The 20,921-nt window shown below is 39.9% G+C and overlaps 1 protein-coding gene across 1 annotated transcript in view; it reads right to left on the reverse strand.

Moving 5' to 3' along the window:
- The window catches only part of LOC139685872 (uncharacterized), a 32,835-nt gene extending 21,410 nt beyond the window's left edge, over positions 1 to 11,425 (reverse strand). The window contains exon 1 of the mRNA XM_071582997.1: positions 11,287 to 11,425. Coding sequence (XP_071439098.1) covers positions 11,287 to 11,325 — 39 coding nt within the window. The 5' untranslated portion in view covers positions 11,326 to 11,425. The remainder of the gene's footprint in view (positions 1 to 11,286) is intronic.
- Between the last annotated feature and the right edge of the window lie 9,496 nt (positions 11,426 to 20,921).

The following is a 20,921-nucleotide window of genomic DNA, read 5'->3' on the forward strand; positions in this document are numbered from 1 at the left end:
CATCATTTACCACTTACTAAATGACTTGATTATTCAAACTTACACAAACCCCTACCATAATATAAACAACGTGCGTAAATGCTAATATTTTGCCCAGTCATGGTATAACATACGGAAAATAATATGCATGTTCATAAAAAGACAATATCTTTTATCGCTTCTTTCGCATTGGTTGGCATAATTCATTCCAGCTAATATTGATTGCATAACTTAATTTGATGTTTTCTCATTCTGTTCTGAGTCTAAAAAGAAATCACGCTGTCTCAAATATAGCCTTAAGACTTGTCTGAAGTTTACTTCAATGTCCTTCAAGTGACCACTGATTAAAATTCGTAAACTCCTCTCTTGGCAAATTCTCTTTGCAATCTCACTTTTTTCGGCTCCGTTGCGGCAAGTTCCTTGAAAATTTTATTTTTTGCTATCAAGTCGGAAAATTTTGAGTCCATATGGGGGCCCACATAATGCGTTTGACACTAAAACACTGACTGTTTTCTATGGCCGGATTTGTCATGGGGATAATAAGAAAATAATTGAATGATGCCGTATTTTGCGATTAATAAAATAAATTGTTTCCTAGTTATGTGCAAAATACTTTTTTTCAATGTTCTTCCAGCTGCAAGAATATTTTTACCTCATGAACAAACTGTGGAAACATTCAAGTTGTCCTCATTAACCACAGGGCAATGGAAGATTTCCTATCTTATAATATTATAAAATATTACCAATAAGATTAAAGGGTAACGATGCGGATGGATGTTACACTTCAAATTAAACAAAAAACTCTGCCCACACTCGTAGATTCCATAAATCATAATCGCATATAACCACTACGTCGCCCTATGAAAATGACATTATTTTGAACAAAGTGTTTCGAACGTGAAAAATAGCCTAAAGATCGATTTCAAGGGAAAAAGCACAATTCCTGTTTGACAAAAAACCGCCATAGTTAAAAAAGGGCGAATTGAAAGAAATTAGCCAAAATCTCTTGCCAAAGTTGCTCGATAAGGGCAGAGGATGAACTAGTTCGAGGAAATCCTCAAGACATTAATAATATTCATATGGCTCACGAAGAGATGTTTTTGCTCTCGCCTTGGGACAAATGTCTTCTGCTTTGATCCCGGGCGAGGGCACGGCGGGCCCGGAATTCCGCATGAGGCGAATACCGCGGGGGTGGATTCAAGGCTGGCACAGGGCATCCGACCGTGAAGATCTCGGAGCATGAGGAGGTGGGAGGGAGGGCCGTTGCTTGAATTGTCACTCACGGCTTCTTCGTCAGCGCGGAAAAAATGCCACCGAGGATTAATTTCCTTAAAGAGACTCGTCCACCTTCTCGCAATCACCCCGAGGGAAATTAGGCACTGAATAGAAATGAAATGTATCTCACTCGCTCTCCACGAATTTTATGGAAGATACAATTAGCGACGATTCCGACAACCTTTCATTTCCTTACAAATAGATTGTCCGCAACTGCAATATGCGCTAGTGCTCTACGGTTGAGCTAATTATTCGTTTTGAGTCATGAGCAAATTACACTTTTCTTGAAAAGTATTCGTAGACTTGGTTTTCCACTTAGGAAGTTTTAATTATATTGGAAACACATACTGCATTTAGATAATTACTGATGGGCATCCATAGCTGGGTCTTCGGTCACGCTTGACGAAAACAATATATTGGATGTAAATATTTTCCGCACGTCCTTTCGTTTTCTTGGGCAATATCGATAACCAAACGCCAATGCGACGGCAGGTTCGACGTCCTCATTGTATGATATTTCACTAATTCTCATATGTTTAATTGATATTTTTGCATAATTTCATAGGTTAAAGCCTTCATACTGATTTATTGAAAGGCACTGCTACAAGTAAGAAGTAGCTAAAAGTAAACATATGTTTCAATTTCCTATGCTCATCGCGGGATGACTGCAATAGATGATATTTTTTTAACATATTCTGATTATTATCATTGGTAGTGTACCGTTTAAGTAGGTTTTGAATTGACGCATGCTGATCATCGCTACACTTTACAGCTCCGTCCAAAAAAGAAAAAAACTGATTCCTGAACAACAGTATTCGCTGGCATTGAAAGAGAATGAGAAGGTTTACAAACTTGTAGTCAAATACAGTAAGGGTTTTAGTCCATTGTATTAAGCGTTTGAAATTCTACCAATACGATGGCAAAGGTCATTGAATTTCATTTCGACCTAAATCACCTGAACACACTCAAACTTAACCACAATTCAGGTACTCAGTGGGTCAACTAAAATCGGGCTAAAAAGTGACTGCTTTTATGACACCTTCAAACAATGTTGTTTGATAACACGAAAAATATTCGTTGCTCTTTCTTCACGTTAGTGGCTCAGTCTGTGTCAGCCAGGTTGATAGCGTGCCAGCCTTGCAATCTAACCTGGCAACCAAAGGTCTTTGGGTCGAATTACGATTCGCTCATGGATCTTTTGCTTGACCTGGGTTAAATATTAATTTTATAATCTTAGTAGTAGCAGCAATCCTGAATGCAGAATACTCTAAAAAACTTAAAATGAAGCCTGACGTTATATTACACACATGATGTATTCATAACATGGAATTTATAAGGCCTTTGTTTCTCTAGCTTAATAAAGTCACGATCCATAGAAGTTATACGCTCATTACATTCAATTGTCAATTCCTATTGTCTTCAATCCATCACTTATTATCTTTAAATCCTTACCATGAGTAAAATATGCCAAATCATCATCATTGGCAATCGCTACAGTTTCTCGGCATATGCATTTTGGGCCTTGCACTACTTCGGAAAATCAGCGCACATGTGCTCTAAACATACTATGTCTTACGATGTAATTTATATGCACTCGAATGAAAGTTTGCATGGCCCTGGATTCTTCATAAACTTAAATATTTTATTCAAATATTTCATTAATGCAATTCGAAGGTTGATTATTATGATCTGTTATTACTATTATCGGTTATTCTGTATATCCAGTAAGCTTGAGTAAATGAACCCCCGTTGCTTTCACTTAATCAAGAATATTTTTTGGTATTTCCTTTTGAATGTGGGGAACTTTGAATGAAAACATCATGCTCATCAATTTGCCATACTGACAAGAGGAAACAGACCCGTGATATTATTAAGAGATAACGCAAATTGCATCCAGCTCACAGGCACAGGATTCAACCAATGGTGAATGTTCTCAGTGGAGGCCCACAGCCGTCCACCCACAGCTCAAGCCAGCCCAGTCAGTGCACATCGCATTTAGAGCCTGCTGGCCAACCTTGACAGAGGCACTCTCTCGGGGAAATGTAGCAAGACACCTCGCCCTTTCGAAAGTCTTCCGCAGCCGCCTTGGCGGAAATACACGCAGCCGTTCCAATCTACGTGACGGATTCCGAAAACCCAACCACCTACCTGACTTCCAGATTGCTCAGAATGGTTAGCATTATGCCCTATGTTCATCCCTCGTGCTCTCCGCTTTGCGTAACGCGACGTAATTCACCGCTCGCAAGGAAATAACGCGCATGTATGCGAAAGGTAGGTTAAGTGGCGTTTCATTCTCGGGTATAAATTTACCGTTACTCGCTCGTTGCAAAGCTCTCATAATATTTTTGGACTCGAAAAACCGTAAAACTGGAACGTCCCACGGGAGGATAAACATACGCGCGCTGATGAGCGTATGTGACGTAATTCCTCTCTTGGTGCTCGCCTGCTTCCGGCGATGCCTCGTCTTCGAAATCCCACTCTTGCCGCGGGTTGTGTGGAGGTGGCTCCCTCATTGGCTCCGCATTACAAGTGGTCTTTAGTGGATCGAATCCCGGAGGGATTGGTCGGTGAAGAGGGAAATTCGCAATGCTCACGCAGCCAGTTGAATTTAACACCCTATAGGGATTGACTACACATGCCATTGTGCCCCGTTTTCCCCACTTTAAATCGAATAGAGGCTGTTACTCAGAATGTTTGGATAAATGTATGCATTATAAACATAAAAGGATTCCTTTCACTTCGTCAGCGAGCGCGCATATGATAGAGCCAATTTCTGTGAGTTTCAGTTACCTTTTTTACGGAAATACTAACGGAATCTAAAATATATTCACCGTTTTAAACGTCCACTCATATACGTAGGGGGAAGTTGAAGAGGGTCTGACATAACACTCTGATTCATTGTTCACACCACAGTAATCAATTTGAAGGTCGGTTTGGTATGCGAGGGTACAGCTCAGCCGTACTACGCCCAAACGTGTGTGAAAGTCGCACATTAATGAGGTATTACGGAGGTTAGTTTCTTTCCATGTGCAGCCTCGGCTTCCCTAGTAAATTCCATGCATCCATAAAATCACAAAATATTTATCTTTGGATATATAGGGGATTTCGATCCCTGGAACCGGGTAGGATTTCAACCCTGAACTCGAAGATTTAGAGCTGTTCGTTCCACCCTCTACTGTCTTAAAAAAAAGGCCGAGAGTCTCAATATCCAGAGGCGGCAAATTTCAATGCATACGAAATGCATGTGTTACAACGTTCACTCGTACGTTCGTTGTTTTGCATAGAAATTTTTCTCATAGAACAAATATTTACTAAATTTTCTTTGAAAAATAAGATCTGGTTGTCGACACTGAAAATTCGACGGCCCAGATCCTAGTGTTTGCTATTCGGTAATTTTTGTCAAGCTAGCTTTAAATTATTGTGTTCATTATCCAATAATATTGTGAGCACTTGAAATCGTTGTTTTTGTTGAACAAAACAAAAAAAATTGTTTACAAATTCTGACTATCTGCTAACCTCGAGTGTAAGAAAGCTATGTCAACTAAAGTTGGGTCGTTGTAGACTTACGTATTGCAGTCTTAAGAAGATGTTTAAATGTAATGTTACAAATTACCACTCTTATACCACCCCAGATATTCTAATGCATACCTATTATGTCAGTATAACTCTCAAAAAAATGTTTTCTCACCCATTATAATTACGTTAGTTTTTTTATCATAAAAATATATGCGTTGCGTCGTAAGAAAAAAAATTAATCATTTAATCAGCCTAGCATAAAATATCAATAGCTATATTAATGCTGGAAAATAACGGTGAATAATTAATTCAAGTTCACTAAACTACAAACGGCAATGAAAAATAAAGCACTTTCTCGGTATTCGAATCATTCCGGGGAATCGAAATTACAACTAATCTCATGTGGTGGTAATATAAAAGAACAATATGTAAAAATAGGTAATATAATAGAAAAGCATTTTCAGGCTCTCAAGTGAGCATCTAGTCTTTAAGCTGGGAGACGTGGAGACGTAAATGTGGATAGGTCTCCACAGCAGAAACATTTGGCTTGCAGACGTATCCGTAACTCATTCCAGTCACTTGGCACACGCTGTCAGTCAATGGCACTGTTGTAGAGGACTCACTCGAGGGCACGGCCGTTAAAAGAGCCGCTCGAGTGACTTGACCTGCCCTCGCACCACGGGCGCCCACTCACGTCGCCGCAGGGCCCGCCCGCCTGCCCATCCAGCGACCACGAGCGGGAATGTGCGGAGTAGCAGTGCGTATCAGAGCCCTGGTATTAGTGCACAAGACGTGAGACTCAAACCCGTATCTTCAAAACCTTCAGAACAAGCTATAATAGCGAGCGACGTCATGTGAATAAATACATTTTAAGCATACACATACCATAAATTCGTACTTTCTTAATATCATTCAAATAAGCACAGTTAATTTTGCAAAGTATAAATGCACAATTTTCTTAAAAATTGATGAAAGTCACTTAACTATCTTGGGTCCCACATTAATTTTATGAAAAATAACAAAATTTCTTGAAAAACCCTTATCCATTTCAGTATTCTTTTTTCATTGCCGGTTTCTGTTTTCCTAACATTTAATTCGATTGGCTAGGAAAATTCTAGGTTGTATGAATAATGAAATTGCATTTTGATCAATCTGTTATCATAACCATGTCCAGACATCACTCCATATTATGCCCACTCAAATTTTTATTTTCACCTAACCACATGACAATTCAAATAAAGAAATCGCGTAATCATTAGAGGGGCTCCTCATTTACATCCATCATGCATTAAGTAGATTTATGATCATTATTTTTCGTCATGGCTTCCGAAAATACAGGTACCTGTAGATTAAACAGCACATCAGTTGGAAATCTTGTATCTCCTAACGAACCATAGATATGGGTTTTGATATATATATATATAAGGCTGAAAGCTTAAACAATTTACAATGTGAGTCTCCTTTTAAGTGTTACTATTGTATTTATGTTCTATTGTACCCGCGGAAAAACCCGTCATATGACGAACTAATATTCATTTACATGGATATAGATATAAGGTAAAGGGATAGGAATACACATAAAAGATAAACACAGGAGAGGTTGGGAAGGCGGAATCGAGCAGATCACAAGTGCAAAAATATTTCCTTGAACTTAGTTGCATAAACTCACCGCTCATTTCAGTCTTCGATAGCTCAAGTGATTAGAGCATCCGATTTTATGCTGTTCCAAAGGTGATATTATCAAAATCTCTAAGTAAACTAATGACCGCTTCTCATCTTTCATTTGAATTTAACTATTGAATTCCAAGCGTTTATATATACTGAATATATAATTACATATTTTGAAAGGACACTGATTGGGTGCCTATATCGAGTCTTCTAAGTCATGGAATATCTAGCAACTGCAAATTCCTAACCTCATACCGTACCATGTACTAGTCAACGAGCTGTCATATTTGAATTATTACTTTCTACAAAAATGTGAACTCTCGCAAGGAATACCATGAAAGAGATAATAGTCGTATCCTCAGAATGATTTTGTCTAGTTTTGTTTTTAAGTGGAGTCAATAAATTTTAAATTGTAAAAATGTGAAAAAGATTTATTTGGGCATCCTTAAAAAAGTTACTACAGTATTTTTCCTCAGTAAACTATGCTTCGCCCACTGCGGATTGTAGGAGTTTTCATGATGTGTTTCATTGAATGAGGCAGCAATATGTAATATACTCAAACAAAAGCGTTCCCATTATTGATACTAAAGCTGTTGTTCAGAGGTCCTCGTCCAGAACTGAATCGTACATGCTTTGCAATGATAAATGAAATGTTTACAACTAACCAGCCATGGATTGAGCCTTAGCTTCACTTACAGGGAAATCTAGTGATTCTTCAGGATTCACCTAATTTGGTCACGCTATGTTGAAATTATAAAATACTCCGCAATGAGTTACGGAATAAATATGATGCATCCTATTCTTGGGGAACCTAACACACTCCCGAGGACTTACCATTGAACCTGAGAACCATATAATCGATAGAGTAGCGTTAGAAATCGTATCCATGTGTTGCAGCGACATATTATCCGATTAATCAATGCGATTGCCTTAGTATTGTTTCTAAATTATTCCTTTAATTTTTCTTCATATTCGTGTGAAAAATATTGATGATGAAATTGGAAGAGGGCAGTGGCTAATAAATTTCACTTTCATTGGATGGGTTTCATTCCATTGCAAGATTGCTCAGTGATATTTTGATCTTCACTTGAATGAGGCTTGATTAAAATATTGAAGTCTAAACCCGTCTGGTGGATAAAACGTAACTGTCAACCCTAGAACCTATTGCTGAGAACGGGATAACACCAATCTTCCTCAAATTACTCTCCTAGCCTCAAGTCATGATGATCTGTCCACCCTGACCACTCAGTGGCGGTATTGACCTCCGCCGGCATGTACACTTCACAACGGCTAAAAATATGACAATCAGCGAAGCACCGTGATCCAAAGCTGGAGAGGGGCTGGTTTGATTAGTAAGATAGTTAAGGTTGAACATTTTTAAGCCCTTGAGGATGTTCATATAATAAATTTAGAAGTCAGCTGTTATCCATTTTTCCTGAAATACAAAAAGTCACCCGTTGTCTGAGGGTGTCCATTGTCGCATTTCACTCGGGCGCCCTTTGACCGGCGGCCTGGTTCTCTTCAGGCTTGTCCTCCACGCATTCTCTAGGTTACAGGATAAAACTTTTGCACCTAGCTGCTTTCATAATGATGACAAAAGTGTAATGCTCATATCGATACGTCAGCTATGATCACAGCAGCCCTTGTAGCAGGAAAAATAAACTTTTCTAAATCTCTAGTCTTGGGTTGGAGCAAAAACTCGGGCGGAACAAACGGAAGTTACACCAGTGTTTTCTCTTCCAACCGAAAGTCTTATGACTCTGTTCGAAACCGGTCGCTACTCCCTCTAGACCGATACGAATGAAAATTGGTCTCGAGTCCGCCCAAAAGGAGAGGAGTTGCGTCCCTTAAGGTAGAGGGTGTGAGGCCAGGCGGAAGAACCTTGAATTCAAAGACCGCGACAAGATGTCAACGCTGGTAAGAACATCGTTATTTTGGACGAAGTTGGGAAGCAATAAAATGATACGATTTAGCCAGTGTGGGCCGAATGATGGACTCGATGTTTTAAAGGCTTGAGCTCCTATTCTTACAAGCCTCACAAAAAATCCACCGAATTCATTTCTGGATAGTGCAACAAAATCCTCTAAATTGGGCCTTCACGCATCTAAATGTCCACGAATGCCCTATCACCTGATGAAAAGATGACCTGTTTTGAAAATTCGTAGAGACAAGGTTTACCATATTGTTAATTGGAATTATTTAACTCTCACCTATCAAACCAAACTTTGGGTTGATTATTATTATTGATTATATTGATTCCCGAAAATTCACCAAGTGAGCAATGCCTTTTGCAAAACACACTCATAAACGTAACTCGTTGTCACATTTGTCAACCTCGGTGACATAGGAAATAAGGGGGAGTTTTTGTCCGTGATAGATTTCTCTTTCGCGAATTAATGAATTCGTCGAGGAAGTGTGGATTATCATGATCCCAGTGATCCCCTTTTTCTTAAAGAAACAGGTTTCTTGGGCTTAATTTCCATTCTGACTGGGTGAATATTAAGAGATATGTTTTCCTTGTAATCCTCGGACAGCGGTAGATTTTTTTATGATTCCTCAAAAATGAATATTCTCAAAATATTGCATTGCTAATTTTTTGCTACAATTAATATCAAGGTAAAATGATTGCCAAGTAACAATAAGTTAATTTAATTTATTAAAATTTGCGAACATAAATTTTATCCTCAACAAAGAGTATGACCACAATGCAGTACTTTTTCTCAACCACGAATTAGTTGAGATTGAACTTAATTTTAAAAATGGAATCAAATGAAACAAAGGATCAAATGAGATATTCGTGCTGAATTTGTTATTCTTTCACGCAGCGGATATAAAGTACGAAATATAATTAATCATTCCCCGGATTTGTTCCGGTACATGTTCCTTAAAGAATATTCCTCAACTACCACTATGGAAATTTCAAGAATTGATTAACAAATCTTAGCTGGTGCCATATTACACAACGTTTTCATTTTTCTTATAGTAGAATGCAACGATAAATAAATCTCAACTGAATGAAAATAGAAATTGAAAATCGAGATGAATAGTACGCAACCCAAATATAAATGGATCATGAATTATAGGATTCACTTTCCACCCCATTAGCCGTCCTTAGGTCTTAGTACGGTGAAATTTTGGATGCAAAGTGAATATTTTTAACTGAATTTAAGACGCGACGAATGGCGAAATGCTACTTCTTGAAACGCCCATGCTAGGTTTAGGATATACAGGCATTTAAGTCTCCGAACTTTATTTATTCTTTATAACCCTCTCACCGATTTCTAAACTTAAATTTTGGTAGAAAAAATATTGCAATAAAATGTTCACAATATATTTGCCAAATCAAAGGTAACAATGACACTAACTACAGATTTTCTCTTTTTGCAAAAATATGAATCTAGGCGAACATCATATAACGCTAATAAGACGAGTATAAACTTATATGAATATTTGTTCCCATTCAACGGGGATGATTCTTCGTTGAGAGTTGTGGTGGGAAGCGAGGATCGCTACGGGGGCCCATGAGTGGGGGTGGTTGGCTTCGAAAGCAAAAGTGTTTCACCCTTCAAGGGGAGAGGGGGAGAATGTAGTGTCTGCAGCAACGCCACCGGATCCGTGGTTCCGAAAGGAAAGAGCGTCCCTCGGATTGAAGCTCAAGCCTCTATCCGTACCATGATCGCCTGCAATACTTCCAATCTTACTTCACCAGCAAAAATACTTAGCTTGCTCTCAGGTTTAACGAAAAAAATAGAAAGCTATAAAAATGATGAAATTCGAATCTTATACGATCGTTGTGATTATGGCCTCGGATGGGTTTCACGACTGCCTAAAGTTTCCAATTCACGTGAATACTGGACGCGACTGAATATTTTCCTTTTTTTTAATTTAAAATTGGAAAACCCATTTTTATTCATGCAAAAATTAGAAAAGCTATTTTTCAATAGAATTAGCGTCTCAATTGTTTATGTGGTAAACGAAATCATCTCTACCATTGCATATAAAATTCAGGAAAAACAGAGTATAGTACATATCTTTACTATATAAAATACTTAGAAAAATAAGATTTGTTGAATTTCACTGCGTTCAGGAAATCAGTTGTGAAATTTGGAAATGTAAGCATCTACTTATGAACATCAAATTCAACAAGGCAAAACAATAGACCCTATATTTTACAAGAAATGATAAACAGGGCGCCACGATAAGCACTACATTCCCTATGATCGTTAGACACTGACATTATTTCTATAAAAAATACCAATAAAACAATTCAATACCTAGAGATAACAGATCATACTCTAGTAAAACACATATGGCAATTTTTAACCAGTAAACAATTTTTTCGACGGCATCAGAATAAGGACGGATATGATAAGCTCTTACGGCGTCGTGCAATTCAACAATCACAGCCTATGAAATTACAATGAGTGAAAATATTTTCCGGACGTTAGTCCTTGCACGGCACTTCAACGTCGTAAGTGACGCTGCTAAGGAAATTTTTCGGTGAAGCACTCGGCGAATACCGTAATGGACATTTTATCTCCAGGTTACATGGCGGAAATTCTATGGAAAAGCGACAGAATGCGAAGTGAAAACGCATGCATTCTAAGATTATACAGACAGAGACATTCAGTAATATCGCTCTAAAACAAAAATAAATTATCCTGGTATCCCTCGAGGCCGCAACGACGGCCCCTGAAAACTACCCTCTGGTCACCACGGCGGGTATCTGTTTCACAGCCCCGGAAGCCAATGCCCCCTCTTTCTCTCTCATCCCCCCCCGAACGTCAACGCTCCACCACGCGCGAAAACGGAGCCCCGAGCGAGCGTCCCCGCCCGTCGTTCACTCACCAGCGCCAAGGCGCAACAGTCCCCGACGCTCTTCGGCATCTTGGGCCCGTCAGCAGCTGGCGTCGTCGTCGTCGCTGGGACGCAGGTGTCTCCGTCGCTGCATGACGTGCTGCTGGCCCGGGCACGGGGCCGGCCTATCCCCGCACTGCCCGCTACTCGAGTGACTGGCCCCGGCGGCGGCCGGCCCCAAGGACGGGGGAGGGGGCGGGTAATGCGGGAGGTGGAGGTAGGAAAGAGGAAGGGGGGGCTCCCCCTCCCTCCGCAGCACCCCCCCCCCTTTCCTCGGCCATCGCCTCCCTCTCCCATGGGAGGGGGCGCCTCCTGTGGCGACCTTGGCAGAGGACGAGGGTCCCGGGGCGGCGGCGAAGGGGGCTCAAGATCAAGTTCGGCGCGTCCGTTATAGGAGGGCTGGCGACTGCTACTTTTGCTGGCGGCCGCTGCTGCACGAGCCCACCGCGTGTTCTCCTCCTCCTCCTCCTCCCTCCCTCCCTCAAGACGTGTCCCCTGTTCCGTTTCTCGAACGGCGCTCGTGCAGCGAGCGCGTCAACCGAAGGGGGGCTTCCCCGCCCTCCCCTCCCTTGCCCCTGGTGATTGGACCGGGCGGTCCACGCGCCTGTCCGTCCCATGGGCGGCCGGCGCTAGAAGACCCCCTCGGCCACTGCGTAGAATGCTGCACTGCCTTCTCGAGTGATTAGCTCTCTTAAAAAGGTTGACTGACCAGGCCTAACTTGGAGACTAATAGGGCTTTCACATGCAAAAATGAAGAAAATATCTCGTAATCCGCATCCCATGCGATTTTTGTGGTCGGAAATGAGATGAGAATTTTGTGCGAACGCACATTTGTTAAGGTGGGAATTACTGCCTGCTTATCGAAATCGAGAATCACTGCCATGCCTTCGTGATGACGCCCAGCGCAGACCGATCTCAATTTTATTGTGTGATTCACGAGAAGTGGATGAAGTGAGATCACTTTTTGTTAGGTCTCCCACGCTCCCGAGGGTCCGTTCTCGTCTAGTCTGAAGGGTCAGCCTTCGCCAGTCGTCCGGCTTCCCGGCGGCGACCACTCAGACGCCACGCTCCGTCCATGCCCGATGGACTCGAACCCTCAATCTTTGGATTATTGAGTTATCCGTTGTTATAATCCCGAATATATCATCGATATAATTAAAGTGACACTAATTCATAAGAGGAATAAAATAAATATAGCCCGAATATGCATGGAACATATTTCGTCTTAGCCCTTAATTTTACTTCACAATCTAACTAAAGTACAATAATATGTAATACCTAGGGTACTATTCATATATGACCCAGTAGAGCAATACAGTGATTATTTAAAACGCACCCCTTAAATGTGTTCAGTATTAACTAGCATTAGTTATTAGAGGAGGCGATCGACAGCTAAGGTCACTTGTGGAATTGTTCAGTTTATGTCGGTATGGATTTGGATTTCGCGAAAAACATTTTTGAAATAACTTAAAATGTAAAATTTTATTAATAAATTTATTGCCTCTAAATTTTATGAAAATATGCGAATTAACTGCATCACCAAATGAAAAGCCCACACCTCACTTTTAAGTTCAGGGCTTTGTCCGCATCAATAATTTTGGAATGTGATTGCTACTGAATCTATGTCATGCTGCTTACATCTGCTGTTCATTCCACCCCATTTTTAGTATTTTCAAGAAAAAAAATTTTCTAGATATTACTTTCGAATTCGTGTATATTATGGATTTATAAAATAAAGTATTCACTGAAAGCTGAACAAGGCACACAAACCCTTGGTATTCACTTCTAGGAGTTATAAACCTGGTAGGAGGTAGTAGATAAGTGTCAATGAGCAATATTGCTCTCTGGTGACTGTAATAAAGGATTATTGATGCCCCCACTTCCTCGAATTCCACCTGGGAGGACTCATGGAGTGTAAATGCCAATGCTCTTATCATGAAAGGTTTAAAAACGTGTTATCATACTACTACTAAATGTGCGGAGTTTCGGATCCAGGTGATGCGTTCAGACAATGCGTCGCAGGAGTACCAAAGCGGCGTGCTTTTAGTGTTCCAGGTTTACCTGGGAACCCAAAAGGTGCACGGGAAATAGATCTAGTTCCCTATACTGAATGTATGGTATTGACGTTGCCCTCAGTACGATGTGGGGCACTCTTTCCGTCGAATCCAGCATGATGGACAAAGATTTTGAGCGTCTAATCATGACAGGCGGTGTAAAATTTTCAGCAATAAAAACTTAATTCAAGAAGTATTTGATTTGGCTTTCGTAGCCGAAATCCACATTTAGCGATGCATATATCCCTCACATAAATTAATTAAGTCATCCCGGAATTTTTACAATCTTGACGCTAATAAGTTAAATGAAAAAATCACGAATTTATTCAGTATTTTGTTTCATTGTAGAGCCCCATTACTTATTATCAAGAATGTTGCTAATGTATGCATTTCATCATGGCATTTAAGTCATAGCTAAACGCCTCAAATAGTGTGATGGTGAGATGCCAATAAAAGCATTTTTCATTGAAAAACTCAAGCTGGTTGCACATCTTTATGGCACCATTACCCACAAAAGACGCTCTTTTTGCGCTTTCAGAGAAGCTATTTTTGATACAATTCCAGGCTACAGGTTTTTAATTCGATAATGTGAGGATTTAGTGTAAAAGTTTCCTTTTTTAAAACCAGTTTGTGGCAAATTTTGTTTTTAATGAGGAAAACGTTTAAAATTTGTAAAATGTAACACCACGAGTGCATGTGACTGTGGCAACACCGTAGTAGCATTTGGGGGCGGAGGCTGAGGTCCGGACTGCATAGATGGAATGCTACGAAAACTTTGCGTTTTATTTTCCATGAAAAACACTGCTCTTTGCATCTTGCTTCTCTCAATTTGCAGCAATGGATCGTATATAATATGGTAACCTTTTGAAAGAATGTGTCTTATGCGAACAATTATTAAAAGATTTTCCGTTTTCATAAATTGGTACATTGGAGCTGGAAATTAACTGCACGAAAGCTGAGGTTTAATCATCTTCCTATCTCATTCAAAGGATGAACGCCATTTTTTATTTCGAGCGGCATCAAAAACACCACTCCCAAACAAAAAAGGTCTATTTTTCTGAAGGTCATCCAATTTTTTTACTAGAAATTTTAAAAGGCTTCCACCTTAATGTGGATATCTCATACCTTTTGGCTGGTAACAATACGAAAATAATGGAATGTTTCAATCGTAGTGTCTTTTAAAATGTATCGTAAGCGTTTGAGAAAAAGAAAGAAGGAAGGCGTATTTAGGAAGAAAATATATCACAACGAATTAAAACTTCATTTGACATATAACTTCAGCAGGAAACTTGTAATAAAAATATAAAGAAATACCTTAATTTCTGCCTATGAGTGCTGCGTTTCATGTTAGCCTATTAAATATTGGCGGCTTATTAGTGAATCTTCTGGCTTCTCAGTAAACAGTATCGGCCCGTGCTCTATAATAAAAGGACCTGGATGCATTTTACCAGTTTGTGGCTTGGATTTTATCGAACATGTCTTAAGAATAATTAATGTACAGTTCATCCTTTTTCATTTTTCAATAGTAATTTTGTGTGGCATCTAATCGCTACATCGAAGGTTATTTTATCACAATAAATGGCGACAAAGTTTTCCAGTATTTCTGTAAAAACTGCATCCTTAGCCATCAAGACAAAGATAGAAGTCAAGTTTATCATTAACGAATTTCCTGGTAGTTTGGTTAGCTCGAGCTCAAATTCATGACTGAAAAACTATACACTTGTGGAGGAAATCATCATTATGAGCAAGGACAAATAAAAAACAATCTCAAACCGTACATATGAAAACTTGGGATGATACATTTCATCATTTAGCGTGGAATGACTCTCAAATTACATCATCCAGTTTGCCTCGCTATAGCAGTCCGAAGGATATTTCTTTTGTCTGTGGTTTTCCAGCTTGTTTCCATGCGAAGACCGCTACTGAATCGATTCGGGGCCTTGCCGTCCGCGCTTTAGGCTCTGCCGATGAATGTATCTCAATATTCAGTAGGATTAAAACTGTTTCATCGAATTTCAATTATATCATTAAATTGTGTCAACTTAAGTAAGATTTTACCTCACCATGTCATTGCTTTTCCCGAATTTAATACAAAGCCATTACGTTAAGCATTGGGAAAATTTTATGGAACCAGGTCAACGGTTGACTTTAAAGGCAGGACTATATTCTTTTTTATAAAGGACAATTGGATGATAACGTATTTTAAGATATTTCAGCGAAATGATAATCTAGAAAAAATCTATCTAATCTCATCTCATAAACTATTTTTCTGCCAAGATAATCATTAGTTTTAAGCACTGAAATGTGCAACTTCAAATGGCGCTAAATCCGTGAGAATCTTCGTGTCTAAAATCATCATGTATCAATATTTATGAGGATTGATAAGCACCCTTGTGGTGAGCTATTCTCGGAATCGCTCTGGGCTGGAGTTGGGTTTTTGTGAAGAGCCGTTCGTTCATTCCAGGAGCCGAGACCCAGTCGACCTTGTGGGTTAGTGACCGCCCTCATGAAATCGAGCAGCCCCCTCACTCGAGGGTGAAAAGTATGAGCACCTCTGCTCTCCTTGCTGAATTAGTCACGGTCGGCCTGTTCTGCAAAAGAAGCTGCGCTCAGTCGTCAAATGGCCATAAGACAGAGGAAAACATCGAAATAAATGTGCAGAGGAAAAAAAAGGAGAACTCAAAGAGTTCGTCCATTGGGCTATTTTAGTTGAGAGTTCTCAAGGATCACACAATTATTAACTATTACTCAACTAACCTTTTCCTTGGGACTCTCCATTGCTGAATTATTTTCACTCACTTTCCTAATTAGAAATATATAATCACTCATGCACATATTCATGCTTGAAAATACCCTCAAGAGCGAAAATATACTCTTGAGGGGTGTAGGGTGAAGAAAGGAATAGAAACATTAACACATTCAAATTTGGTGGAAGAGGTTCCAGTTAAAAGTAAGGAAAGCCGAAGGTCCGTGGCTCAATTTCCTTTCCAGCTGTTATGTGTACATAGAGGGAGAATCACGGACTGTATTCTACTGGATGCTGCCTACCACCGTCACCGTAATGTGGAAACAGGTATGAGAGGAGAAATGAGAATTACCAGATCTTGTTAACTCACATAATTCAAAATTTGCACCAATTCATTGCAACCCTAGGGGTTATTACTATTGTGAACATGAACCATCCTCCTCAGATATCCTGACCCAAAACGTTTTTCACATCTGTCTGCATTGAGCAAAAAATGCAGGCGGCATCAAAAGCCGCTACAATATGTTAATTGAACGAGTCGGAAAAACGACCACAACGGTCAACTGCTCTAAAACTGGATTGCGATGAATAATGCCCGCGTTATTTTTGCCACCGTAAAGAAGGGAACTTTTAATTTGTGGCCTGGGAAAGGGAAACAAACTTAAATCTAAGCTTCGTATCAGAATTTGATAGATAGTCGAGGCCGATACTTTGTGGAATTACACAGTATTGCCCATGGAAGAATGAAAATGTTTTGTGTTTCCACAGGATGGAATTTATTGCTGCCGACTAGTTTAGCTACACTGTAGCATCATCCTTCAGTCCAGATAATGCTAGAGTGTAGCGAAACTAATTGGCAGCAATAAATTCTATCCTTTGGAAATGCTAAGTATTTTGATTCATCCTAATGCACTTCGTATCAGAGGACTCGCAGGTGGCCATTACCAGTTAATTCTAGTGGAATTTCCATCATAGTAAAATCAGTCTATCCTGTTTGCAATCCAAATTCAAATTTACCTATTCCTTCATTCTCAATGTTCATTCCTCTATCGAACTTTAGAAAAGCAGAATCGGGAAAATTTTCAGGTGATCTAGATACGATAAACAGATGGTTTCCACCTGTTTGCCATATTTGTAGCTGATTTCTTAAAGCAGTTGTTGTGCCAGGGAAAGGCAAATACTTCATGGCTTACAGCTGAAATAAGACCCAGATTGGAACATCAACACAGAAAACCAATACCAAGGGCTTTCTGAGAGTGGGAATCCTGATTCAGGAAATGATCTTCATTTTAGCTGGACCTTGCCCAAAGAAAGTGGAGAAAACACAGACAACGTCGGATTCAAAAGATCAAGTAGAAAATCCTGGTGCATTCTAAGAAAATAGGTTGTCAAACCTGAGTATATCTAGTATTTTTTGGCCGAACGGGTAGCGGCCAGGGATTGTCTCCATTGAAAAGGACTCATAACGTCCGCCGAAATATTTAATAACTGCCCGAACGGGCAAGTATAAACCGTCCCGGAGAGTGAAGTCTCACCTTTACCGGTCATTGTACATAGGAAACGCATGATATTCAAAGAAAGAAACATGGCTGAACTGGAAGTGAGGTTTGTGAGAAGGAGAAAATTAAAACTAGGAATTAAATATGAAATCTTAGCGTAACAAGAAAGGAAAGCTGACAGTGAACGGTTTTTTACAAACAAGTACAAAAGGAACGTCAGTTACAGCACTAACTGCCCACCGGCGCACAAAATCGGTGAGCATAGAGCGGTACGAGTACAAAAAGGAAATGGAGGCAAGAAGCGCCCATTTCCCACAGCGGGAAATTACACTTGGGCAAGGGGAAGATGGGGGTAGCAAGACCGTAGAGCGGATAAAAGGATTCCAAAATAACATGGAGGACGGAGGAAGAAACCCGTCGGGCCGTGAAGCGGCTTATTGCTATGAAGAAAATTAAAATGAAAAGACAAAGGAAAGGCGAGTAATATCCTTAAGCAGTGTATGCATGCACTCATACGTGCGTTTCTTCCCGAGATCGTGGTTCCAGATGGTAGGTAACAGAGGATTTCCAGACGGCGCGAGGCGGGATTGAAATGACGCGACTTGCGAGCGAATAAACTCCGCGACGGGCAGCATTTTATGCACCGTTCGTGCATCAGCCATTCGGATGAATCGACTCACTTAGAGTAGCGCCCGAACAGCCTTATTTTGGATGATCTCAAGGTGACGCCAGGGTGTTCTCCATGTGGCAAACACGGGGCAAGCGTACAGAAACTGCAGGCGAATGATCGACCTGTAAAGTCGCATCCTTTCGGCGTGACCTAGAGGAGAAATCACGGTGAAAAGGTGACTCATAATATAAGAACGCCTTAAGCCTACTAAAGATCAACAGAAAATCTTGTGCTGGACTCCCTACCTTTAAACTCTTGCTCATTTTCCCTGGAAAAGATAAATATAGCCATTTTAGACAGCCAATCAGAAAAAAACTCCAGGATTTGATGAGATACACTCTAAATGTATTCATTAATTGTGGACAATATACCCGAAGGTGGCTCGGAAACATTTACTACAACTTCTTTTTGCTAAATGCCTACCGGATTTCTAGAAATCAAAAATCATCAAAAATCACTAACTTCAGAATTTACACCCGACAGCACATGCTGGAAATAATGCTGCTAAACAGAATTTACCCAAGAGTTCTGGCCCATGTCTCCATGAAACAGGCCGATTTAGGCCTCATCAAATTTGTAAGGATAAAATATTTAGCTTAACATTAAAAATTTAAGTTTGTTATAAACGATGCCGCATTACAGCTGCTGACTCCAAGGCGGCCAAAACAGTCTTTGGCAATAAATCCAAATCAAGACACAAATTACAAGTAATAATCTCACACATTCCATAATCCCATGATCAATGATAGATATCTTTGGCGACTGATGATTTCACATAATTATGGATGACAACGTGAGCAGTGTGCAAAAACCCAACTACCTACCTCTGCAGGATATATGGCAGGGCATGATTTCATCTGTGCTTTTTAATCTATACAACTCAGATCTCCCGGGCGCAACTACTACTAAAGTTAGCTGTGAAGATTTAATATTGCAATACAGCTGAAGACGATAACTAGTGCCATTTTGAGACATATTTGAGGCCGTTTTTTTTTTGGAATTTCATTGCAGTGTACATCTGGCAGCATGTATGTCATCATCTGAATGAAGCATCATATGGACTCATATTGAGTCCAGATGATGCTAAAGTGTAGCGAAACTAGTTGACAGTTAAAAGTCTATTCTCTGGAAACGCAAAGTTATTTGATTCTTCCTTGTACATTGGTGCAGCTTGCTCACAGCGGGGCCAAATGATATTGGCAAAATACCATGCTGGATGCAGACTAATACACAATATGAGTAGCAAAGGCAAGCAATAAACAAACCGAACAACTACCATCAAAAGTTCCCGAACACACATTACGAAACATATCTGATTATATGAACTATGGTATGGCGTGGGATGTAGCCATTTCATTCAAGGTACATCTGGAATATACGAAAGCTGAATTAAACACATTAATATCGCCAAAAAAAGTACGTAGAACCGATAGGGGAGCGTCTCCCACTACTTTCTGGGCTTAGTCCTGTTAAATCTGCAGCTGAATACCACTTGAAGGGACAAAAAAGCGCCTCGCAAAAATGGTTGACGCAAAACTAAAGGATAGCATGAAAATAATCATCAGTTACATCAGAAGTATGCCCTACTGGCTACCCACTTTAAATCCCATTTCTTCCCCGGAATTCGTAGGCAGGAGGGTAAACGAGCATATTTTAGATAAATAATTATGAAGATCTCAAATAGATACAACCGATCCATGAGGGCTTTCCCGTTCTAACTTTGCTAAGACTGAAGTCTCGCAATCAATCCTTATCACTCACGAAGTATACTGTAGGGAAATTCGATTTAAATAAATGCAATCTTCGCAATTCCAAGCTCCGCTTGACGGGAAACCTATACTGGGATATCACGAAGAACGTACTAGGATTTGAACTACTATGCCAAATGCGGGAAATATTTAATCTCATTAGAATTTCCCAAGGCGTCAAGAGGTGGCTCCACAAATGGTGAAGAGCACCAATTACTTTTTAAAATTAACCAAGAATCTTACTCCCAGTTATTATTCTTTATTATCACATTTTTCCTATTGTTAAGTGTCAATTTGTGTTATAAATTTGTAGGAGCAATCCTACTGACACGTATTTTTTAAAGTGTCATTTGAACATGTGATTAACGGGTTGATTGTGTATCTTTATTAAATTATCACTGTGTAAAGAACGTTTATTTTCATTTATAGGGGAAAGAAACATGGGGTATCTATTTGCACGGATTCCCATTGACCCCGGACCTGAAATGGGAAACTTGTTCAATGACTTTCTCATGCATTCTATCAACTGACGAAACTAAGCGGCATCTAAGTGCTCTCTTTTTTAACCTAGTTTCCGTGTCTTAGTCGGATGTCGACTTCGAAGTATTTTTCCGGTCGCTGAATTCAAAGCAATGGCATTGTTCTGTGACAGAGGTGCACTCTGTAACTAAGGTGACCGATCCACAATGGCTTTCATTCAGTTGCAAGTGGGATTTGAAAACCTTGATTTGAAGTGTTAAAAATGTCACCGGACAAAAGGTGTTCCCAAACTTATAGTTTAAAGAAATCCATGTTGTGTTGGATGGCATGTGCCGTTAGAGACGCGTAACTGGTCTCAATACCGTTAAGAAGTTCAAACCAAGTTTTCTGTGATAATTCAGTCCTTCGTGTTGAGAAGTTTATTTTTCA

This window comes from Hetaerina americana, unplaced genomic scaffold (genome assembly GCF_022747635.1).
Source record: "Hetaerina americana unplaced genomic scaffold, ioHetAmer1.1.p SCAF_12, whole genome shotgun sequence".
In the NCBI taxonomy this organism is placed as follows: Eukaryota; Metazoa; Arthropoda; class Insecta; order Odonata; family Calopterygidae; genus Hetaerina; species Hetaerina americana.